General features: G+C 37.8%; 1 protein-coding gene across 1 annotated transcript in view; it reads right to left on the bottom strand.

Annotated features, from left to right (window-relative positions):
• The window catches only part of CNTLN (centlein), a 250,261-nt gene extending 225,015 nt beyond the window's left edge, over positions 1-25,246 (bottom strand). The window contains 3 exon segments of the mRNA XM_064140410.1: positions 3,027-3,111; positions 10,504-10,592; positions 25,124-25,246. Coding sequence (XP_063996480.1) covers positions 3,027-3,111; positions 10,504-10,592; positions 25,124-25,186 — 237 coding nt within the window. The 5' untranslated portion in view covers positions 25,187-25,246.
• Positions 25,247-26,714: the final 1,468 nt, after the last annotated feature.

The following is a 26,714-nucleotide window of genomic DNA, read 5'->3' as shown; positions in this document are numbered from 1 at the left end:
ATGGTGGTGCACAGCCACTCTTCAGAACTTTGCTGGTGACACAAAAGTGGGAGAAGTACACCTTAGAAGGGACAATATTGTGCAGCTTTATATGCTGGGGTCTGTGCCTAGCTAGAAAGCAGCTTTGCAGGAAGCTACATGAGGGTCTTGGTAGACAACAGGTTGACCATACACCAGCAAAGTACCACTGTGACAAAGACAGAAAACAGTATCCTGGGCTATATTAGACCAACAGGTCAAGGGAGATGATCTTTCCTCTCTACTCAGCACTAATGAGGCCACACGTTGAGTCCTGTGTGTATTTCTGGGCTGCATAGTACAAGAGAGATATAAATCTATTGCAAAGAACCCACTGAAGGCCCACAAAGATGATTTAAATGCTGAAGCATCGCTCCCATGAGTAAAGGCTGAAAGGTGTTAACTTTTCAACCAGAAGAACAGGCATGAGAATTTTCACCAATGTATAAAACTATCTGAACAGGGAGTGCAAAAATGACAGAGCCAGGCTGTCTTCAGCTGCGCTCAGCAACAGGACCAGAGGAAAGGGGCACAAACTCCCAAACATGAGATTCCTGCTGAATGTCAGGAAACACTCTTCCTCTCACTTTGGAGAGGCTGATCAAACACTGACACAAATTGCAGAGAGAGGTTGCAGAATGTCCATCTGAAGATATTCACAAGCAATCTAGACATAGTCCTGGGCAACTGGTCTAGATGCCCTTGCTTGAGCAGGATGGTGGACCAGACCTCCAACTTCAGCCATTCTGTGAAACTATGAAAACCTATGTAATCATAGAATGGTTTAGAAGCAACTTCAAAGATAATCCAGTTCCAGCCCTGTGCCATAGGCAGAGACACTTCCCAACAGAACAGGCCACTCAAACCCTCATCCAACCTGTCCTTGAACACCACCAGGGAGGGAGCAGCCACAATCACCTTGGGCAACCTGTTCCAGTGTCTCATCACCCTCACTCTAAAGAACATCTTCCTAACATCTAGTTTAAATCTCCCCTCTGACAGTTTAAGCCCATTACTCCTTGTCCTGTCATTACAAGACCTCTCCAGCCTTCCTGTAGGCCCCTTTCAGATACTGGAAAGCCACTTCAAGGTCTCCTCGAAGCCTTCTCTTCTCCAGGCTGAAGAACCCCAACTCTTGTATCCTGTCCTCATAGAAGAGGTGCTCCAGTCCTCTGATCATCTTCATGGCTCTCCTCTGGACTTGATCCAACAGTTCGATGTCCTTCTCGTGTTGGGGGATGCAGAAGTGTAAACAGTACTCCACATGGGGTCTGATGAGAGCAGAGTAAAAGGAGAGAATCCTCCCCCTGCCCTGCTGGACACACTTCTCTCGTCACCCTTTTTTTCCCCAGAACTGCAGAATATAGACATCTGAAAGCACATCCTTGAACTCTGTCTGCATTTTTGCTATCAGATTTATTGAAGCAATTCCAATATTTTTTTCTCTCTCCTCATATGACACTTGGTCTGATTACAACATTTTTATTAACATTCTTAGTACGGAAAAGCACATTCTGTTCCCCTAATGGTCTTGAAGACTGTAGCTTCAGCAGAACTTCTGACACTGTCTCACATGGCACTCTCACAGCTGAGCATAACAAGTGTAGATTGAATGACTGGGTGTTGAGATACATTGGAGCTCAGAGAGTTGTGGTCAGTGAAGCAGAGTCCAGTTGGAGGGCCAGTGGTGTCCCGTAGTGATGCATTCCTAGTTGATATATTCATCAATCACCAGCACAAGGGGATAGAATGTTGTTAATACCAAACTGGGAAGAGTGCCTGGCACACCATTTGGCATGAGCCGGACAGGCTGAAAAGCTGAGCAGGGAGAAATCTAGTGAAATTCAATGGCAGCAAATGCCCAGCTCAAGAAGGACAAAGAACTACAAGGCCACTAAGATGATTAGAAGACTGAAACATCTATTATATGAGGAAAGGCTAGGGGAGTTGGGTCTGTTTGGCTTGTAGAAGAGGAGGCTGAAGGGAGATCATATTAATACTTACAAATATCTAAAAGGTGGGTGTCAGGAGGATGGGGAAAGACTCTTCTCAGTAGTCCCAGTGATGGGACAACAGTAATGAGCATAAATGTGAACACAAGAAGGTCTATCTAAATTTGAGAAGGAACTTCTTGAGAGGGGCAGTGTGTGGAAAAGGCTGCCCAAAGAGGTGAAGACTCCATCTCTGAAGACTTTCAAGGTGAGCCTGGACATGCTCCCACACCTTGCTCTAGATGAACCTGCTCTGGCAGAGAAGCTGGACCAAATGATCTTCAGAGGCCCCTTCCAACCTCTGCGATTCTGCGATTTCTTGACTCAAGATTTATGAAGAAAAGGAAGAAGCAATGTTTGTTGCTCGTGTTTATAATTTTAGTTTATTATGGCTATTTTTATTAGTTTGTTACATTTATTGTTTTTATTTATTATTTTAATTAATTTTATGGATTTTTGTAAAGCACCATGTTCCAAATACTACGAGTGAACAGTTCAAGAGAATACACATAACATTAAGATTTTTGTATGGCATTTTGAGTGGGTCCATTTAAGTTAGCAGTGAACTTAATATTGTTACAGATTAGTGATACTAAAATACACAGCTGTGTTGCCTTTAGGCTACTACATGTTTAGCCTTTATTAACCGAGAAATGTTTAATTTTTGTATTTGTTAGGATGGCAAATCCTTCCAAACCGTAGGCACATATCAAACCTCAATATTCTTCCAGATGAAAACCCAAGTTTAAGTTAGTCCATTAGGCAAAGAAAGGCAATGAGTGGATATGACATTTCAGAAAAGGTTTAATTTAAAATCATAGGAAATTTTTAGAAGAGGGTCAACTGCTGGCATTGCTTAGAAGAGGTTAATGCACATGCTATCAGAGGGTTATCTTTGACACACCTGCAACTTTCACCTTAAAGACAGAACAGCATAATATTTCCACATCTTAGAAAACAAATTTGATGTCAATGATAGAAGTTTTCTTAACTGCTCTATTTAAACATAATACAAACCTGTTCTAGGGTTTCTATATTGCTGTCTTTGGCTTGCAAAATCTCTAAAACCCTTCTGTCCTTGACTTCAGCTTTCTGTTTTTCTCTGGAAACAAACAAAAAATATAAGGCACTTTATTAGTCATAATTTGCAGTTAATCATTTGAATTTTTCATGTCCTGATAACGAATGTCATTCTAAAGCACAGAAAATTAAATTATCTGAAGCTGACAGGCCTTGCAGAATTAATCAGGGAGCATATGGCAAGTGACAGCAAATTACATCTGTAAACACCTAACGCAACTTAGTTCAAAAAGAATCAAGAGGTCTCAGAATATGTTTTTAAGCAAGTGAAATTATCGCTCTTGTTCTTTCACAAATGCAGAAAATGTACCATGCACAGACTGGGCAAAATGCCTTTTTCTCTTCTTTACAATATAGAGCCACTAAATGGCTTGAATTTGTGAAGTCCTCTGATGCATTTTTATGTCTATAATACCACTTTTGAACATCATGGATAACTATTCTACCACCTTTTACATGGAGAGAGTCCGCAGCTCTCCCCAGATGAAAGATTAAAAAAAAAAAAACAAAAAAAAAACCCCAAACAACTCAAGCTTATGGAATAAAGATGAGCAGTGTGTGTGTCGCCATGTAATTAATAAATGCATGGCTATAGTCATCTTTACATCACTTCCCAGAAAACTAGTTGATTAGTCAATAATACTTTAACAAACCTTACTGTTATCCTATTTCTTGACTAGTATTTAAAATAGTAACATGCAGACACATGAAGATTCATACAATACAATACACACATATACAGAAGCCCTAAGAACCATTGGTTTCAGCTCCCAATCTTAACCACCAGCTGACATATCCTACCCGTTACCTATTCTTGGTTCCCATACTGATTTATTTCCCTCTTCATTTTAATTCAGCTAGTTTTATTTTATATTTCTACCTAAACTGAACCCTCAACTCCATCTGCTTATCCTATATTTATGCCACTATCTTCCCAACTTGTCTAACTGCTATCACAAAGTTGGCCTTTTTTAAAACAAGCCCAAATTAAACACAAATATTGGATAATTAACTAGCCTCTTAACACAGCAATGCAATCATCACTTGAAAATTTATTAAGCTTCTTTCCTAATGGATTAATTGATCTGAAAACCTTATGCATCAGGTAGATTTCCCAAAGTAAGGCTCAAAAGAAATCTAATGGTTGTAGTTAGGTTTTTCATTTGTTTGTGGTTTTCTGTCGTTTGGTTGTGGTTTTGTGGTTTCTTTGGTGTTGGTTTTTTTTTTTTGTCATTTTATTTTAAAGAGAATGGAAAGAAAACTAGTAAACTAGACAAGAACCAAGCAAAAACAAACAAAACTGTTGTGAAGAATGGAGAAGTATGCACAACTTGTTTTGGTGTACAACTGGTAGACAGGAATTTATAGAGCCCTGTGACTTTAAGAAAAAGCTGCATGAAAGAATTACAGAGGAAAAAAATCAGATCTTTGTTAAAGCAAAAAAATGGGTTTGTAACACTGGCAAACACTAGCAAATGGTTCCAAGTGCATTTTGGTTAAATGTGCTATTTTCCCTGTTTATCCAATGCTTGGTCAAACAGTCCTTCAAACAAAGCTGTCAAGGAATGTGGTTTATAAATACAGATCCATCATCACTGCAATAAGTAGGAAAAGCTTCAAGTGAAAAATAAAGGACTTAAAGTAAATGCAAGGATTTTTTGCTTTCTGAGGCTTTCTTTCAAACTCTACATAGCATAGGCTGTAGTACTGTCCCAAAAAATACTTCCACCAAGTACCACCCACAGCTGAAAAAACACATTTCTGAGAATGAGTGTTTAAGCACACAATGGATGTGCCTAAAGCATACATTGAAACCTCATGTGAAACTTTATTAGCAGCTTCTGGTGGCTCCCAATGTTCATTAGTCAAGGCTATTGCATTTGGATCTGCTGTTGATCTTTCAAATAAGACTTGGTAAGAATTGCAGCAATCACCTCCTCTTTTTCAGAAGAGTAATAAATAAGACAAATCTCTGACCAACTTTATTAATTGTGGTGTTATATATTTACAATGTATTTAAAAAGTCCACTGGAATGTGGTGGAGGGGGGAAATTAAGCACTGTCAGGAATCTGATGATGATCAATGACTGAGACAAACTCCTGTTTAGCTAATTAGAATCACTGATGAGCAATAATGATGTGAGCTAGGAATATTTGCAAACTTCTTTAGGATGAAAAATGGAGTGAAGAGATGCTGTCAAATTGTACAAATTTTAAGCTCCAATCAGTTTTCCCATGAGTACTACACATTTTAAATGCTTAACACAGATGTATTTACCTACAAAGATTATAGAGATTCAGCTTCTCACAAAAATTAAGAAACTTAACACTTCTGCTGTGTTAGGATTTCTTTTCTGCTATATTCTATATAACAGGACAGGATATTTTTGAGGTGTGGCAAACTTTTAGTCTCTTATTTTATACAGACTATTATAAGGAAACATTTAACTATGGATGAGGTACAAACCCACAGTATGTACTACAAAAACCCTAAGACTTTAAAAACAGAAGTTTGTTGAGGTGTACTAATTGAATTTGCTGTTTACATGTCTCATAGAATATGTCCTTACAGTTTCCCAAACAGTATGCTCTTAAAACAAACAAACAAACAACACCCCGCATCTATGAATTTGGCCTTAAATAGATAAGAAAGTTAAGGTTACGCTACAAACTTTGAGCTATGTAGTAAAAAATAAAACTTACACTTTAGCAATATACCTATATAACTGAAAAGAATGTTTCTATCAGCAGTTTATTTTTGAAAGCCATTTTTGTGAAACTAAAGGGTTGCAGAATGCTACAAAATACTAGCTTCTGGGATGTAGCACTTAATTTGAATATCTCGTCTAGTCTTATGATTTCCAACTACTTTACAGACTTATACAAGAACATATATTCAATGTATGTGTTAAATAGACAATGAATTGTCCATGTGTGAAGTCGTAGAGCAGACTGTTGATGTGACCAATAAATACGGCATCAATGTTGTATTTTACTCTTTACAGCCACAACCTGCAACTGAACAGTCAGTTGGTGGCAGAAACACAGCCTTTACCTTAATTTTCCAACTAGACACCTTACTGTGCTTCCGTGTACTATTGAGATAAAACCAGAACTAACTAAACTGCATTTAATAAGTTTGTCACCTCAGGTTCTAGAAGAATCTTGTACTTCAATGAATTACGATTGATGTATATTCTATTTTTGTCTTTTAATGTTTACAAATAGTACCATTAAGAGATTTAGACACCGAGCAAAAACTGATTTTAAATTGATAACACTAAGATAGTAAGTATTTTCTATAGCAAAATTGCATACAGCTATTTTTGTTTCTTTAAAAAAAATAATTTGAGATCTAATTAAAGAAAAATGCAAAATGAAATTATTCCCCTGGCAAATTGAGTCAGTTCTATGTTCCATGATATGTATCAAAATGGAAAAGCATCATTACAGATACGTAATTTTTCTTGCATCTCCATCTTGATTAATTCATTAGATAATTTATTAAGACCTCTCTAAGCCATGTACATAAAATACTAAATGTTTTCACACTAGAAGAGTAAGAAAAAATATATTTTTCCCTAATAATTGTGCAAACATTTTTCATCTAAAATACACGTCTCTTACAGTGTTCAAAATATCAGCACTTCAGAACAGACTGCTTTAACATCTGCACATCACCAGGGTTTCCCCCAAGGATTTTTAAATGATGCCTGCCTGTGCTGAATAAAGTGCTAACTTGCACCTTGCATTTCAAACTGTGTCCTGAGCAGCCATCCAGTTGGTACAACACCAGCTGAATTCCCAGAGGCCACTGTTCAATCAGGCTTGACTGCAATTATCATGTCAATATTTTGTGCTCCGATATGCAGATATGCACACATGCAAGCTGCATAATACCTTCTTCTCCATGGAATGTTGACTTATGTTCAATGTTCTGAGAATTTTTAATGAAACAGGATATTAAACTTTCATCAACTCTAGAAAATCACAATTATTTGACCTTAGATAGAAAGGTTGTACACTTATGCTCTATTATTCTGTCCACTTTATCGACTGATAATAACTAGGGTGTCCACTCTGTTTTAAACTCAGACTGACAAAATGCTAAAGGCCTTTAAAAATGTGTTAGGGCTTGTTTACTTCCATCTCCTGTCACTGATACCTGTTCATTTGCACAAAAATAAAATGGTAAGCAGTTTAAGAAAGCTTCTGCAAGCTAGTCACCATCTCTTCATAGTGTGTAATACAGGTTTTTAAATGACTTTTCAATTAATATCAGCATTCTATATTGCCCATCATACAGCACATTCACTTATCCTTTTACATAAAAAGTACTTGTCATTTTGAGTGCATTCGCATATTGTCAGACAGTGAGGAATCTATGTCAATTGGTTTAATGTTTCCTCCACAATTTGCAGTTCACAGGATGCAGCAAACCATAGCCTAAGTTTCTGCGACTGCCATCCCCAGAATTCTTTTGTTATTTCTGATCACTTGCTTTCCTGGCCATGTTTTCGTTCATACACTTCTAGGCAGATGTAACTTTGATGTTCTTCCTGGGGAGTTATCTTTTAATCACTAACATTCACAGTTGCCAGCTTCTTAGACTGGCCTGAAAGGATAAATCCATTATTGCTCCTTATTAAGACTTGCAGAAACAGTACACCTGAAATTTAGGTATAGGAAAACATTTATGTAGGGCAAGCTTGACAAATGTAACTATCTGCAAGGATATTATCTACCATAATACAATCCACATTTGCATCTACCAAGTCTTGTATGACTGCCACAGTTTGATCATTAATGGTTCTTGCTACATCTCCCTTCCAGAAGAAGAGAGACAGCTAGAAGCCCTAGAGAAAAATTAGAGTCAGTTGACCTGTCAAGATTTCACATATTATAAATGTCTTGGAGGAGAGCTCTCAAAGTTTACAAAAATATTTCAAAACCTTTGATACTCTCATCTGAACATCAACTGTACTTGAGTTTACACGTGCATTTACCTATGAAAGTACTTTCTAGCATTTTTTTCCCTTCAACTCATCAAAAAAGTTTCAAAAGGCAGTGAACTAGAAATAGCATGCTCTTTACATAATACTGAGATCAATAGTATTTAAAGTAGCTGCAAAGTACACTAACATGAGTAGTACTTTTACAATGGCTTGTTTGAAAATACCTGGAGGCTTTTACATATCCCAAAGGCATTTCTCATTTGCACAGTAAAGATAATTTTTTGTTTATATCTGAATATTGAAATGGGAATATAGTTACAGTTATCAAGCAAGAACTGCAAAGACTGCTGAAAAGTAAAATATCATTGGTGTATTACAGAAATCAACAGCACAGCCATAAAAAGGTACCAGCTACACTTTTACAATTTTAGGGCAGGCAAACTTCTATTTTGGGACTATGCAAGCACTTCAAAATAGCAGACAAGTAATTGAAACCTACTATTAATTCCCCACTATGTCACTCTAATTATGCCTTTTTCACTTTCCTCATTTATTTGAGAAAAAGATACTACCAGGAATTGCTTAATGCTACAAACACAAATTAATGCTACAAATTTAGTTTATCTGATTGTATGGCTAGTACTGCCCACTCGATTTCTTCTGAATTTTTGTTTTTTTTAATCTATTACACATTCATGGTGTACAAAGTGAAGTGAACATCTTGTCCTTTCACACCTGCATCTTTATTCCTGACTCTTTAATCTCCTGAAGAAAGTCTGACTGTTGCTTTCATCAATCTGAAGATTTAAATCCACAGGACAAGAATGTTTGGTTCATTATACATATGATCTAGGATACACATAACTACATTTTCTTACATTCTATCTGACTCCATTAGGTAGCTAGTTTCTGATCTCAGATAGTCTATCACAAAGACTTGCTGGGCACAGAAAGTTTCTCAATTATGGATTTTTTGATAGAAGGAATACACAGAAAAATGAAGCAATGCAAACACTGCTGATATCTGTATCACAAGCAGAAACAACAAAAGGTTTAAATCCATTTTGTTCTGTTTGTATTTACCTCAAATCTAGTAAGCCAAGGCAAGGTGGAAAACATCAACTGGATATAACTGGGTAAATGCTGTTTGTAATATAGAGGAGAAGGGAAAACACAAAGCTGATTATCATATTTTAGTGTAAACTGTCAATTACCAACACTTGTCTGATGCAACCATGTAAAATACAAAACAATAGGCTGTGAATGGCACAGATATGCCAAATAACATACATGAGGAATCATTTTTCTTGTAGATGTTACTTTGCAAGCCTTTACCCTTTAAATCCAGTTATTTTCCCTATATTAACCAAGCTAGGAAAAATACTTCTGTCATTTTCTGGACAGCAGCAGTGCTGGGTAGCACTTTCCCTAGACATATTTTCAATGTATTAGAACCAGGATACATTTATACTGTACCAATATATTAAAAAAAAAACTAAACAAACAAAATAACTCACACAACAGAACTTACTGCTGTTAAGTAAGGAATAAGACAGAAGTTTTTTTCTAAATGTATGATTGTATAAAGAGGTACAGTCAAGGAAAAGAAGCTACGTAGGAAAAAGATCATGGAAAATTAGCAGAGAGCATATTCGGGCTGCAGTTTGGTTGCATGGAAGATTCAAAGGTAGATCTGGGCCACATATTTCTTTCCAAAGTTGCAATTAGACTGTTCACAGGCAAAAAGAGATGAAGCTACATCAATTAAGAGAAAAAAACAACCATACACTATTGCTCCATCTGTCAAATCAAAGCAACCCAAAGTTCAAAGTTGTGATTAATAAAACTCATATACTGAATGAGTTTTATCCAAACCTACTCCAGGATTCTCTGGAGTAATGGCACTATCTAGAAAGATGCTGTGAAAGCAATTTCTTCTTTCTTTATTCTACATACTGTGAAAAGCATGGGATTGCTATGGTATAGACAAAGCCTTGACTTTGGAAAACATGTTCTGAAGCATTAGTGTTCACTTTAGAAAGAAGGACATAAAGGAGCACTTTAACAGAACTATGTCGCCTTGCTTTGACATTAAGAGTAGCAGTAACCAGCTCTACATCAAGTGAAAACTACACAAACAGAATAATGACCTTCACATAAAATAAACTACTATCATATACCAAATCTCTGTAGCAAGACTTCTGATGGGCAGGACACTGAATCAGAAGTTTGTTTCATAAACATTTCTTAACACTGCAAAATAATTCATTTCATTATCATGGTTGCAAACATCAAGGTGGAATCCAATGGCCCCATGTTCACTGTCTCAATTATGATAATGCCAAGACAACTATCCTTTTCTGTTCTAAAGAAAGTATAAAATAATTTAAATATAGTGGTAAAACTAAAGCATAAAAATATTCCAAGACATGAAAGTTAAGCAAAGAAGATAAACTCACCTTTCCACAACCAAGCTGACAGCTTGAGTAAGATCTGGACTTGACACCTGCAATTGTTTCCATAGAGACCACACAAATTCTTTATCAGCCTTGGAAACAGGAAAAAGAGGAAAACATATATTAAATATTTTCTACACCTTTTATAAAAAGCTATAGTGTGTATATTCAAAAGACAATTAAGAATAACCCCTCTATTCTAATGACAATCCCCTAGTGGCTCCTCATAGTCCCACAAATTAAAAAATGGCCAGTTCTTTCATAAATAAATAAACAAAGCTTTAATCATACAGAATTTTGCAGGAAGACGAAGACCTACAATCCACAATAAAGTAAAATATGGCAACAGGCACTGATATTATTCAAACAAGGCAGCCTTTGCTGAATCAACTACTGGTATTTCTAACGGCAGATCACAATTTCTTTAAGAGACATTGAGTCTTGTGGTGTCTTTGGCCCTGGCTGGGGGCCAAATGCCCACAAAAGCCACTTTGCCATTCCCCTTCTCAGATGGTGCTTGGTCTTAGGAAGCAGGGCTTCTATGTGTAATGGTTGGCCTGAAGGACAGACACCATTGATGAATATCCTCCCACTTCCTTTTCTCAATTAATTCTTATATCTGAGCTGATGCCATATGGCAAGGAATACTCCTTTGGCCAGTTTGATCAGTTGGCTCAGCTGTGTCCCCACTCAAGATCTTGCCCACCCCTCAGTGTACTCTCAGGCAGGAAAATATCAGAAAAGCATAGCCTGTACGTTTGTTCAGCATCACTGGTGTGTTATCAGCTACAACACTGCAAAATACAGCACTAGAAGAATGCTACCAGAATTAACTCCAGCTTGGCCAAACTCAATACAAGTCTGGAATACATGCTTCAAAAACAGTCTTCCAAAATGTGCTCAGCTAATCTGTATCATATAAAAACTTCTAGGAAAAATCTCAAGTGAGAACAAGAAAATATTCTTCAAAAATACACTTGAAGCTTGTGAAAACTAGATGTCATCTAAAAGCTTTTCCAGATTTGCATTTTCTTCTACACACAAGTTATTTGCCACTGCTGTTTTGATGTATTGTTATTCCAATATAGTTATTATTGGAAACATCAATATTGACAATAATGATCTAATTATGTTAAAAATTAAATCAATAATGTGATAATCATATAAAAACAGAGGGAGAGGGGAGAAGATGATGATAAGGAGATGAAGATGAGAACAATTAGAAAGCTTATGTACACAAAGTATGAACTAAAGCAAAATAGACTAGCACAAAATTTAAAATTAACAAGCCAAACCCCTCATATTGGCAGCTAGGCCTGTCCAACAAGTTAAAATTACTGGAATGCTGCTTAGTCTACCTTTCACTATTTTTTTGAATGAGAAATAAAATTTGCACAAGGGTAATACATGACCTAAAAGGAAAATCCATACTATTACAGCTATCCATTTCTATCGGTTTCCCTGCTTCCTTCTCCTCCCAAGCTTCTCAAACTTAATCTACTAAAATACTGTAGGTACCATTAGTTAACCAGAACCTAACTAAAATCTGATAAATACCACAGTATCTCATCTGCACAACTCTAATCCAAATTATCAAATGAAAGAAATCTGTGTTCCTATCTTCACCCCCTATACTTGGTATCTTCATAGGCCTCTACACTTATTTTTTTCTTCCCCTGATTTATCTTTTTTTTAATTAACAATTTGCATCTTTGGCTACAGTACTTTGATCCTATGACCCAAACTAACTAAAAACAATGATCATCTAAGAAACAAAACAACTCAACAGAACACGTTTGATAGACCTCACAATAAAGACCACATTCTGCATGATTGATCTCAGGAAAAGAAATTGCTTCCTCTGTGTTTGCCACCTCTTCATTTGCTCCCAGTCTTGCCTTCTAGGAAGTGGACTTAAACTTTACAAGCAGTATCAGCTCCAGCATATAATCACTCCACCTTAATGTTTCTCTTTCTTTAGAACAAGACAATTATCTTCCACATGAAAACAAAAGATTTCCCTAAAGCTAGCAGACTTGCCAAGATTTAAGTGTGAAACTCTAAACACTTTTATCAGGATTAATACCACAATAATCAAATTATTGTTTTAACTATTTTAACAATGATTGTAGAAGAAATAGAAGAGAAGGTTGTACCTATTTTCTCTGTGATTTATGAAGAATTTCTCAGTTTGTTTTTTTTTATTTTAAAATTGCACAGAAGTGAAGCAATGCTGAAGTTAAAAGTAAACTTAAGAAAAAAAAGTAAACTTAAGAAAAAACGTTGAGCAAGTGAGGGGTTTTATGATTGCTGATTTAAGAAAAATATCTTCCTCTTTCAACTGTTGCAGTGCCAAGTTCATATTTATTTAAATCTTTAAATGTTCTCTTCAAGCAAGAATGAAAACTTCATGCAATAGAGACTTCCTTATTAAGGTATTGTAAGCCCAGAAAAAAATCACTACTTTAAGAATATACACCAGTAACAAACTACTAGTTTTCTGACAGCATTTTAATAAATAAAACAAAGGCTCCATATAAAATAATCTTATAATTCAGGGCCGTTATCAACTTATGCAAACTGGACTACAGCAAACTGTTTGGCATTCATAAAACCAGGGAAATTTCCTCCAATTGCCTTTCTAGGATGTATATAACTTCTGAAGTGCTCATGGGTAGACTTAATTCCTAGTATTTCAAAACAAAACCATACAATTAACAAAGATTTTGTTGAAAAAGAAATGGACAACACAATGCTGTTTAAAAATTCACAAAAAAACCCACATCATATTTCTCTAATGAAATGCAGTTAGCAGTATATGTTTGTGACCCTGCTGTGTGCAAGCAAACAGTAACTACTCTATACACTATATAAATAAGAACTTGAATGACTTTATATCAGTATCCAAGTCCTTAATCAGTATAAGTGCTAAAAATTAGTTTACTTCCAACAAGGAATTAATGTAAGACAAATAGTAAGCATCATATTCATTCAAACCAAAAAATTTACAATCTCAAAAAAAAAAAAACCAAACCAAACAACCCCCTCCCCCTAAAAAAAACACCACCACCATACATACACAGTCTCTCATTCTGTATTATCACCCTAGGCTACTTGATACCCTGGATTTCTCTCTAGCCAGAAAGACTATAAAAAGTGCACTTTTTTCACAGCTTCTCAAAAAAGACACCATCTTCTGAAAATGCTATACCATGCTATTAAGTTACAACTACAAACCAGACATCTCCAGTAGCAAAACAAAAATAAAATTGTTTTTCAGATTTGGAAAAGCTGCTTTGAGAAAACATTAGGAACTACACATCCCTGGAATTCTGAGTGTTGTTAACATCTGTATTTATAATTTAGGTCCAGCAAAGAGAAAAACACAAATAGAAACGAAAACTCACTAAACAGCAGCAATAAAAGTGTGATTTATTTGGAAGGACAGTAAGGCAGTTCTTACACTCTAAATAACACAACTTTGTATATAAGGAAATCTCAGAATCTTAATGGAGGAAGCTGTACTGGAACACATGGAGGACAGAAAGCTCATTTGAGATAGTCAACATGGCTTCACCAAGGTCAAGTACTGCCTGACTTAATGGCTTTATACAATGGTGTAGCCACATCAAGACATAAGAAGACCAATAGATGTCGTCTATCTGGACTCCTGTAAAGCCTTTGACACAGTCCCCCACATCTTTGTCTTTAAGCTAAAGAGATATGAATTTGATGAGTAGATGTTCAAAGGATAAGTAATTGGCTGGATCGTTGCATACAAAAAGCAGCAGTCAACACCCTGATGTCTGGAAGGAGATGGGTAACAGGAAGGCTGGAGAAGGACTGTTGAGAAGGACTTGCAGTTACAGGATAAATGGCAATGGTTTTAAATTGGAGCAGGGCAGATTTAGATTGGACATGAGGAAGTTTTTTAAAATTAGTGGTAAATACTGGAACAGACTGTATATACACAAGACTGGATGTGGCCCTGGACAGACTGATCTAGCTGGAGGTGTCCCTGCTCACTGCAGGCAGGTTGGACAAGATCAACTTTTGAATGTCCCTTACAACTCAGTGCAATCTATCAATTGGTGAATAAGACACTTTATCTAATGAACTACGTCCAACTCTAACTTTAAAATAATTCTAATTCAAGTCTCTCTCTCAGTAAAACACAGAGAACTGAATAGCGCTTGAGTATTTTTTTAGATGTTTACTGTACAATTCACTGTATATTTTTACACAAAATTACTTCAAATCACCAAACTTGTCTAAGGGCCACGAGGTCATTACAGTGCAGAGAATTCCAAGTATAACAAAAGTGCCAACAGTACTCCATTTGCAAACACTCAAAATACTCAAAGTCTGATAGTGATTTATGAAGTCACAAGCTCTTTTCAGTTCGCTTCGACTGTTTAACAATCTGCATTTGCTTAACACCACATTTCTTTAGTTTTTTTCCCTTTTATGTCCTGTATACAAGACCATAAAAATAGCTGTTATATTTTATGCTTATCTATTCAATAGAAGAGCTAAGACACTTGGGCTTCTGCATGACTCCAAGATGCACAATCAAATACCATGAGGCTCAGCACAAGCAGCAGCAGCTGCCTGTTGTCCTGCCCTGCAGATCTCTACATGCTCCAAGTCTCATCTGGAGAGCAGCACAAGGCAGAGGCCAACAGGATGAGATTTAGCAAGGCCAAGTGCAGGGTTATACACTGGCCTGGCTGGAGAGCAGCCAGGAAGAATGGGACCTGGGGGTACGGGTAGGGAGTAGGCTGAAGATGAGCCAGCAGTGTACCCAGGTGAGCCAGTGGCATCCTGACCTGTATTAGGAACAGTGTGGCCAGTAGCACAAGGGAGGTTATTCTTCCCCTGTACTCAGCACTGGCCAGGCCACACCTTGAGTACTGTGTCTAGCTCTGGGCTCCCCAATTCAAGAGAGATGGTGAGGTACTGGAACACGTGCAGAGAAGGGTGACAAAGCTGGTGAGAGGCCTGCAGCACAAGCCTTATGAGTGGAGGCTGAGGGAGCTGAGGTTGCTCATCGTGGAGGAGGTTTGAGGGTGACCTCGCTGCTGCCTACAACATGAAGGGAGGTTGTAGCCAGGTGGGGTTTGGTCTCTTCTCTCAGGCAAGCAGCAACAGAACAAGGGGATGCAGTCTTAAGTTGTGCTGGATGTTAGAAGGAAGCTTTTGACAGAGTGATCTGACACTGGAATGGGCTGCCTAGGGAGGTGGTGGAGTCACCGTTCCTGCAGGTGTTCAAGAAAAGACTGGATGAGGCATTTAGTGCCATGGTCTAGCTGATTGGATAGGGCTGGGTGACAGGTTGGACTGGATGATCTTGGATGTCTCTTCCAACCTGGCTGATTCTATGATTCTATGTATTAGTTTCTGGCAACCTAGTTTCTACCTACACTGTGCCAGGCCTCTCAATAGTATACAAAATACTAAGCTTCAATTAAAAGTGCCTTCCCAACAAAAATAGGCACTCAGATACTAATTATTTATTTTGACTGAGTAAGCAGTTCATATTAATCTCAAGGCACGTAACTATTTCAGAAACTGAATACTTTCAAATTTGTCCAAGGAAGAATAAAACCAACTCCAAACTGTGTTCCTACCAGTAAAATTGCTATTCCTTATATGACTGCAACACCTCTGCCTGTGCTGAAAGGTAGACAAAGTAAGGAATGAAAAAGGCACCCTAACTTGAAAATAAAGAGCTTGTTTGCAGTACAAAATATTTAATGTAAATAGTGTGTCCGATATAAAGTCCAAAAGAACAGTTAAACGTAACAGGCTGTATAGTATCTGTTTTAAAACAGACAAAAAACCTGAACTCAGAAACAAAAATCATCTGGAAATAACTGAAAAATTACTGCAACTTTCAGAACTGTAAAACATCTCCATTTAACAAAATGCCATTTACTTTTGATTATAGGAACTGGTATTCTAAGCTACTACTATAACATATACATATGAATGAGCATATACAGAACTATATAGCAATGCCATAGTTATATCAACAGATATTCTAATCTAAATCAACAATGTCTTTCACTACCTATTTGCGTTTCTTTGAACATACACATGCACAAACACCAGAGTCTACACGAACTTCTGCCAAAACAGTGACATAAAGACATCTTCAAACACATTTTACCAATGGAAAAATTAATTATCACTGGCAGTTAAAAATCTGTGAACTTTATTACACAAAATGAAAGCATACATGGAAGAGTACAAAATACTGTCATTATGATGGTGAAACAAGTCAGTGAATGGCAAGTTGTCATAAAATGTTTCTTTGTTCTTTTTAATGTAAGATTTTTTATAGGTAAAACTGTTTCATTTATATCTGTAAGTAATTAAAAATTTTAACAGAAATAGTATTAGCTAGAAATCATTACAGTTTTAAGATGAAAAAGAAGTTTTAACAGCCTTTTTAAGCTCTTGGCACAATTAATGGACTTGGTAAGGCTGTTCCCTAAATGGTCTGGGGAGCCAAACAATTTCTTCCGAAAAAGGGCTGCTTAAGACTGAAGCTGGCACAGAAAAACACTGCAGCTGTCAAGGCCTGGGATATATCAATCTTCAGCATACCCAAGGAACATTCAGTCTACTCAAGTGTACATTAACAGCTCAAGAGGTCAGCAAGTGTGCATCCCGAACAGCTGAGAACTTATATATACACAAGGCAGCATACAGATGTCATCTGAAAGTTAGTAAAAACAACTTATTATTCAAACACATAAAATATTAAAGACACTCAGCCCACATGCCAACACTAAAGAACAGCACAAGTCCCTAATAAGCAGTATTGTCCCTCAGCCTGAAATTGAAGTAGTTCTTAGTTGTGCATCATCACACTTAAAGACACACAAACATAAAGAATAACCTTAGGTCTTAAGTATGTTCTTTATGAAGCAAATTGGGCTTTTTCTTACAATTTCAACAGTAACAAGCTCAGAAGCAGGGACAAACATAAGAGGAGCCACTGATAAAGGTTATATGGCATGAATGCCTACAGCAGAAGTATTTGCTTGCAAGTGAAGTAGTGCATTTATTAAGCATTTAGAGTACATCACACACAAAAAATATCTCTGGCTTATGAGCAAGGAAAGAGAAATATTTAACTTAGAACAATTTATTAGCCTTTTTGAAAGAAAACTGAAACAAATATGGCTCTAGACACCTGATATACAAAGTATGTAAAACTGTACCAATGTTTCATACAGTAGTCTTACTAAAAACTTGATGTTTCATGGTATTTATTTCAAATCACATTAACTATTAGTGGTGTTCACATCATACCTTAATAATAATTTGTAATAAAAAAAATTATGAAATACAGAAGAGAACATTCTAAGAAGGGAAAAACAATAACCAAAACCAAACAACCCCTCCACACACTGACTCTCCTCAATAATCGCTAGAAAAGCACAGGAGACAGATTCTCACTATTTTCTTCAATAAGCTGATACTCACAAAAGGGAAAATGGAAAAGTTGAGAATACAGTGGGAGTTATAGGTTTACTGTTAATTTTTAGTAATAATTTCTTAATAATCAAATGATCATTTTCTGTATTATGAAGGGAATATTTAGTACACAGTGAAACACACAACTGTCAGACTAGAACTCATAGAGAAATGCGAAATACTATATAAAATGGAGAAAAACAAAGCATAGGTAACATGGCTCATATAAACATTAAAGCATCTGTGAGGAAACTGTTAGTACAGATTGTTTGGGACTCCCAAAACATCTTGTATATTTCAACTAATGAGCTCAAGCCTTTAAGCAAGCTGACATACACACTTCACATGCAAGTGACAGGTTTGCTTATAGACATCTCTCAAGACTTTTCTACTGCTGGATGCAGCTAGTACTGACATTCTTGATCCTGCTGTGGCATTGCTTCTTTGTGACTTTTAGACACATTGTATTTCTAAATAAGAGGTATCCTCTCTACAGCCCACCCGATCCTACTGAGTAGTCACACAACACAATACTTTTATACATTATAGAATTATGAGGTGCTACACTTTTCAATGACCTGAAAAGCCACTAGAAGATTGATCATTACCTCACAAGAAAATTTCGTGTCTTACATGCATTAGGCTCTACAGGCAATATTAAGTTATTCCCAAGTTCACAGGTCAGTCACATTGAGTATGTGCCATCACATACCACTGCAATGCAGATTTCTAAGGCCATATGTGACCCCTAGCAAACAAGTGGGTAAAACTTGCTTCCTCCCTAGTTAACATTTCAGCATGAGGGGTATGCAATAGATAGCTTAGAATCAAAAATGGAAAAGGCAGTATACTGCTTTACTTATACATGTAGAATATATAAAAAGTTGTGCATATAGATACCCACATATACCCCACTATCACCAAGCAATCTCACTTCCTTACTACTCTGTTGAGAGTAATAAGGCACAATAAAAATAATATCATGTTAAAACATTGATACAATGATAGCGGTCTACACAAAATTACTACGCAACTTATTCCCAAAGATGTTGTCTTTACACAATTTTATAAACAGACTCTCAGATTAGTCCATCAGCATGATAAAAAGCAACACACTTAACTGAATAATTTTATTACATGTGCTTAATTGACATAAATTACTCACTGTAGCATCAACAGACAAAAAATATAGGCCATTTCCTGGCCTGTCACTCACACAACATGCAATGAGTTAACACCACAGAAGCTGGACAGAAATAAACATGCATTAAATTGTAGAGAGAAGTTATTAGACAGACGTGGACACACATGAATAGCTAAAAGTAAACTATTTTCTGTTCTTTCATAAACACAAAGTCAGGATGGCTCTCCATGCCTTCAACTGTTGGTACAACATTACACCAACAATTGCTTTTTTCCCTAGGTGCTCAATATTGAAATCTTAACACTTGCTTGATGTAAAAATTGTTTTCAAAGAGGAAAGGATAAGACGAAGTAAAGGATTCAGTTCCAGAGAAAAGGGTTTGCATCAAGCTGTTTAATGATACCTTATCCACAAGCTTTCACTTCAAACTATATTGAAAATACTTGAATTAAAGCTAATTGTAGTCACTGAAGTAATCTGGATGGAAGACGCAGAGAACAGAACATAAATGTTCTAAGTTACCTAACTGGTTTCTGAAATGCTACAATTCTGAGTTATTTTAGTATTTCACACACTTATTTGAGCACAGACAATAATCTGAAAGTTTCAGCATAGGCCTTGGAGTTAGTTTTAGGTTAAACATAATTCTTTGGACTAATATAATCGTAATGCATTTGTGATTTTAAATGCATTCAACAATATAAATTAACAAGTAGTTTTATTTTACAGGCAATATAACTATACATATATAATCATACTGCATTACAAGACAAGTCACATTTGGGTCTACCATATCAACCATCTGAAATGACTTTGTAGTACTTTCCAAATCCTGTGAAACCGTGGACAAACAGGATAATATTTACATATCTCCCAAGTCAAAACCAAAATAGTTAAAATGGTGCACACTTAAGAAAAACATGATTATCTGAAGTTGTTCTCTAAAAACAGCATATCTCCTCTTGAACCTAACTGTTGTTTGCCAGGAAAACCAGACCTGCTATAGCCATTATCCTCTGGCCTGAATCTGTAATAAGGCAAACAGACATCTCAATATGTTCTAAAGGCATTCTTCAATTCAGCTGGAAAAACTACAATCAGGAGCATAGTTCCCTGCACATAAAATACATCTTTCTTTATTGAGGAACAGCAATGTTTTCTTGTTCCCATAAATGATACCATTTCACTCAGGCCTATCTCATGCCAGTCAGACAAAGCCTCAGAGAGCAGAAGAAAGGGAAAAATCACAAACCTTTTCTTTAAAAAGGCTAAAAGGAGGACCTTGGGACTTTGCACCCAGCCAGCACAGTCAGTAAAATCATGAAACTGATCCCCCTGGAAGTTACATCAAGACATACAGATGACAAGAAGTTGATTAGAGACAGACAACACAGGCACTCTTTGCTCCTGATAAAGCTGACTGCAGTGGTGGATAAGTGTAGAACAACAGATACAATTATCTAGACTTCTGTAAAGACTTTGATACATCCCCCACAACATTCTTGTCATTTCATTAAAGAGATATGAGTATGATAGATGAACTGTAAGACATGTAAAGAATTGGCTGGATGGCCCCATTCAGAAAGTTACAGTCAACAGCTCAATGTCCAAATGGAAACCCGTAATGAGCACCAGGATGTATACTGGAACCAATATTGTTTGACACCTTCATAAATTACATGGTAGGATTGAGGGAATGCACCCTGAGCAAGTTTGCAGATGACACCATGCTGAGTGTTGCAGTTTCTACACCAGAAGAAAGGAATGACATCCAGAGGGACATTGACATATTGAGAGCAGCCCTGTGGAGGACTTTGGTATACTGGTGGACATAAAAAAACCAAAAAAATGTACAAGATGGCAGTGTGCACCTGCAGCCCAGAAAGCCAACAGTATCCTGGGCTGCATGAAAAACACATGGCTAACAGGTCGAGTGAGGCACTTTTTAGGACAAGAGTTGTGAGTCATTACAACAGGCCTGTGGATGCCGCATCACTGGAAGAGTTCAAAGACAGGTTGAATGTGGCTTTAAGAAACCTCATCTATTGAAAGACAGCCCTGCACATGGCAAGGAGGTTTGACAAGACAGTCTTTCAAGATCCCTTCCAAGCCCAATTTCTGTAACTCTGTGATCTTGATACCAAATTTTAGACATGCTGAGGACAATCTGAAATATTCACACACAGACATACTGTGCATAGGTGTTTACTTTAAAAATGTGAAAATATGTTTCTTTTTTCCTTTTAAATCTCATTATTCAGTTCATCTTCAGTTTTACTCAAATATTCCAAATAAGTGCTTTTCAGAAGAAAAAAAAATTAGTTATCCAAAACTTCATTCCAGTTAGCCAAAATTTGTCAGAAGTTAAAAAAACAAAAGAAAGACAGCAATTCAACACTACTTCTGTCTATAATACACAGTACTAATCAAACGCACACAATATAGGCCCCTTATGGCACTATATAAAAATATAAATAACAAAACCAGACAAAATACACACACACAAAGCACTAAAGAGATAGCATCCCTTGGCACCAATAAATACATGGTCTCGGTTTAATCACTAATAAAAGAAGTTAGTATTTTATGAATGGAATCATTAAACACCTTGCCCTGTTTTGAAAAAAAAAACAACAACTAAACAAAACAAAACAAAAACCACAGACACACAGAAAACCCACAGCACAAACAAAACAGCATAGATTCATCCAGAAGAAATACTAAAGCACTCAAATTGACATACTGGTAGTTCATAAATATTCAAATCATACAAATAAGAACCAAGTCAAAATAAAAACACATCACCAAGGAAGAACTAGAGCTTGCTAAATATTACCCTTGATTTGTAGCTATTGCTTTAAACACATTTCTAGTGTACACAATCAACATGCATCGTCAATAGTTACCCACATATCATCACTTACCAGCAGAACCTTAGCTTTAGAAAGATTGGATTAAAATAAAGGAAATCTTTAAAATATCATATTTGGCTCTGTAGACACCATTACTTGCTAGATGTATAGAAGACAAAATAAATGTGAAGAAAAAGAATCTCAGTTTGAACATAAATGCCAACAACTCATATAAAAGAATGAGTTATGCACTCCAGGATCCCACTGCAGAAGAGAGAAAACAGTTAAAACTAGATACCTGCATTACCTGTGTTTAGAGCAAAGCTACCACACACTGTACTGCCACTACAAGACAGCAGCTTCATTAGTCAGAGAACGCTTCCATATTTTTAGCTTGTGGTTTCCAGTTCCTAGTGAAGAGACTGTACTTTGAAAGCCAAATTTATACAATAGCAGATATAACAGGCCAAGGAGGTGTGAAGTAGAGAAGGGAAAGAAAGAAGCAGGGGCACATTCTTCGATGGTGCAATTTCCAGAGAAACTATTAAACATACAGAAGCTCTACTCCCTGGGAAGTGACCAAACATCATCTGCTGATGTGAAGCAGAGAATGACATCTTTGTTTGCTCTTGCTTCCATTCACGGCCTTTGATCTTGCTTTTCATCCTGTTAAATTGCTTCTACCTTGACTCATGGGCCTTGGTTATATTCTTCCTCTACCCTATCCATCTGAAAAGAAGAGTGATAAAGTGGCTTTGATGGGCAGCTGGTCCACAGCCAGGGCCAAACCACCACAAACACCAATATTTAAACATGTACTTAAAGCTAATTCTTTAGTTGTGGTATACCATTAAAACTATAAAGCTATACTTCAATCGGGAAGTCTGTTTCAGAAGCAGAGTTTATGTCTGTGTATGTAATATTCAGATGAAAAACAAACTTAGGTAACTATATCCAGTTGTTGGGATTCGAAGCTAACACTCTTCAACTACCATCTTTTTTAAAAGACACGTAAAGCAGTATTTCTAATTAAAATGCTGCTAATTTCTCCAGAAGAGATTCCCCAACTCAACAAAATAGAGTATCAGACAAGGAAAGTATTTATAGAAGTTGAACACTTCTACTGTGACACACTTGGCACAGTGACACAGGCTGCCTGTAGGTACAGCAGCCTCCAGCCTTGCAAATACTTAAAATGCTAACTAGACACCATCCCACAGCAATCTGCTATAAGGTGAGGTGGAATGCTCTCAAAAGGTCCCTTTCAACTTAAAGGTTTCATGATTTTGATTAACAAGACCTGTGAAATGTTAGGTAATGACTTCAGACAAGAACCAAAGATTTTACATGCAAATGAAACTAAAGAAATCGTAGCAAATGAAATAGAATTCTACCAAAAGAATTAGCTTTTCAGTTAAAAAATTATTTCAACTGTGAAGAAATTAGAAAAGTATTAACCTTAACATTCTTCTCCTTTACTCCGCTCTTGTCAGACCCCATCTGGAGTACTGTGTGCAGTTCTGGAGCCCCCACCACAAGAGGGACATTGAACTGTTCTAACAAGTACAGAGGAGGGCAATGAAGATGATCAGAGGGCTGGAGCACGTCTCCTGTGTGGATGGGCTAGAAGAGTTGGGGGTCTTCAGCCTGGAGAAGAGAAGGCTTTGAGGAGACCTTATAGTGGCCTTACAGTATCTGAAGGGGACGTACAGGAAGGCTGGGGAGGGGCTATTTACAAGGTCCTGTAATGACAGGACAAGGGGTAATGAGTTGAAAGTTCCAGAGGGGAGATTCAAACTAGATGTTAGAAAAGGGTTCTTTAGAGTGAGGGTGGTGAGACAATGGAACAGGTTGCCCAGGGAGGCTGTGGATGGTCCCTTAAAAAAGGCATTCTTGTAGGATACATCCTAAAAAGTAAAAGATGCATGCCTGACTAGTTCATCACCTCTTCTACATATCAAAATATGGTTCCACTCACTTCTTCACATAACTTGTGTATGCTTCAACATGTCTCTGCTTTTTATTGATGGATTAGTAAGACAATGAAGCTTGTAAATTATCCTGCTGTGTTTTCAGATAACTCTTGCTGTTTATAGATTACTGCTTCACTTTCCTTTTTATTAACAACCTGAAATAAATCCTGAAGACATCCATCCTCCTTTGTTAGAAGGATGGTATGTACATACAGAATTCTACCCAAAGATTATTGCAGAACAGAGTTCTACTTTCAAACGCTTGCTTTCCTCCCAGAAAACTATGTAATCTGATATAAAGACAGAAGAACGGCAGAATAACATCCCTGAGACTTAAAATAAATACATTTTTCAATATTTCAAAACTAGTAGAATGCATTCATTAAGGAACAAATAGAAATGTACATGGAATTAACTGAAGTGGGAATCAGATACTTATCATAACTTGAACTAAGCAAATTGTAGTCATCAAAGTAATTACAAATTCAGATTTGTAGAGTGTATGTCAAAGCTACTTTTATGCTCAAAAAACATCTTATGCTGCTAGGTTTTAGTAACACATAACATACATTCAACTAGCAAAAGAGCAGAGCACAGAGTCTTCTTTCATCCCCACCAAACACAGTCCGATACTACACACCTTCATACTGAGATGAGGAAAACGAATTATCACTATATTTTTTTCAATGTTGCCTACAACCTTTTCATCATTCAGTATTTCAAAACAGGATGTTTACTGACATCTCTCTCTCCCCATAGTTCTTCTATGCAGTAAGTTTTTGCACAGAGTCTGGAGTCTATCCACAGCAGAAATCCCAATGCCAGCTGCAAAGTGTGTCAATGCTTACTTGAAGCAAGAAACTGCTAACACAAGTGCTATTTTCAGTTCACATATATGACTATATCAGGTCAGACCTTCAGGGATTTAACCACATCATATCTCACAGGAAAATACTACTTTGGCTACCAGGAAGCAGGTGAGAAAGCAGCCACAGCATCAGACGTCACCCTTCTCTCTGCTGTATCCTGTAGGTGTTATCCACTTGTTTGGCAGAGAATTAGCAGAGATTTCTATGGCAAGGCCTAATACTACCAACATAATGTAATTTCCACTACATGTACCTAAAAATAAGCAAAGCATAAACAATAGGAAAACCGAAGTGTACCTGCAAGAAGAGGTCACAGTGAGATAAGTGTGGAGGAACTTTTGAAATGACGACTCTAACCATAAAACACTCCCTCTCAGGAATGGTTTGGGTACACTTAATTCTGCTGCAAGGTAAGGGGAGAGGTTAAATCACCTCTAAAGGCTCTTTCGAGATCTAAACCTCTCTAAAAACCCTCCATTTGTTATTTTTCCCAGGAGCTGAAAAAAGCAGCCCCCAGTCTCGCCGTTGCAATCTGACCCTCAGTGCCGGGCCCGGAGGGGTCGAACCCGCTCTCAGGTACCTGGCAGCGACTCAGCTCCTCCTCCAGCCTCCGCAGCTCTTCCTCCAGTTCCGCAACCCGCGGTTCCACCACCCCTGCGCGCTTCCAAGCCGTCGCCAGCGTCGTGGTGGCAGCTTCTCACCCCCCCCGGCAGGGTCGGCGAGGATAGAGTAAGGTCCTGTAACGGTGGAGTCGCAGAAAGCCCCAGCCCGCCCGCTCCTGAGGTAAAGGCAACAGACACGGTGCAGTGAACCACACTAATGTAAACTTTCCCCCTCTCAGCTACACTTACAGCGCAGGCGAGCGCCGGAAACCGCAAATATGAAGGACGCGGTGCAATGACGTCAGCTCAGCCGCTGCCCCCTCTAACAGAAGCGGCGCGAGGCAGATTTTAAATTGCCCGCCCGAGCCCCGGCAGTGGGCACGCGCAGTAGGGAGGTCCGCCGCTGGCTGGGCGCTGCTGCGGGCGCCGCTGGCTTATTTGTTGCGGCGGTGTTCCTGCCGCCCTCGGGGTTGGCTGTGTGCTCTTTCTTTGTGCAGGGGATAAAAATGCAGGATATTCTGCTCTGGCAGCGACCACCAGCCTGAAAAGGCATGAGCACCTGCCAGTGGTGGAAGTGGAGCGCTTTTTTCTCGGCACGTTGCGGTGATAACTGCGCTCTACTCAAGGCGCTGAGCTCAGGATTTTGTAATTTCTGCCCTTCCTGAGATGTAGGAACGCCTCCACTTGTCTCACTTATCGACTGCGATATTAGATACTTGCATCTGAGCTATGCAAATACTTCTGTGTGTTCGACCGCAGGGTGCCGAGGTTCTGGCGTAGTTTAGTAAGAGGTAGTGTGCATTTGTTACAAACATTTGCAGGACAAGAGTCAGCAACCTGGTGTGGGAGTAGCTCTTGGCACCCTAGGGTGCACAAGCGCCCAAACTGTTGCTCACAATGGAAGATTATTCAGATTTATTATTTCCAGAGTTGGATTTGAGAGCCTAGAACCAAGACCTAACGATAGTGTGGAAAGGTCTAACTTACGGTACATTAAATATTTGGGCTGATGCTGCTACATGAATGTACTGTATCAGAAGTTTGTTGCTATCAGGAAAGTGGAACTCTGGAACAGGTTTCCCTGGTGGGTGGTGGAAATCCCATCCCTGCAAACATTCACGGTAAGGCTTGATGGGACTCGGAGCAGACTGATTTAGTTGGGGATGTCTGCGCCTATAGCGGGGGGGGGTGGACTAGACGACTTCTAGAGGTCTCTTCCAACTCAATGCGTTCTGTGATAAGCAGACTACTTGGTTTTGAGGTAAAGACTTTAAATTATGTTACCA

The sequence above is a fragment of the Pogoniulus pusillus genome, chromosome Z (assembly GCF_015220805.1).
Source record: "Pogoniulus pusillus isolate bPogPus1 chromosome Z, bPogPus1.pri, whole genome shotgun sequence".
NCBI classification, from domain to species: domain Eukaryota; kingdom Metazoa; phylum Chordata; class Aves; order Piciformes; family Lybiidae; genus Pogoniulus; species Pogoniulus pusillus.
The sequence above is the reverse complement of the archived record's forward strand: the minus strand, read 5'-3'. Positions and strand labels throughout refer to the sequence as shown.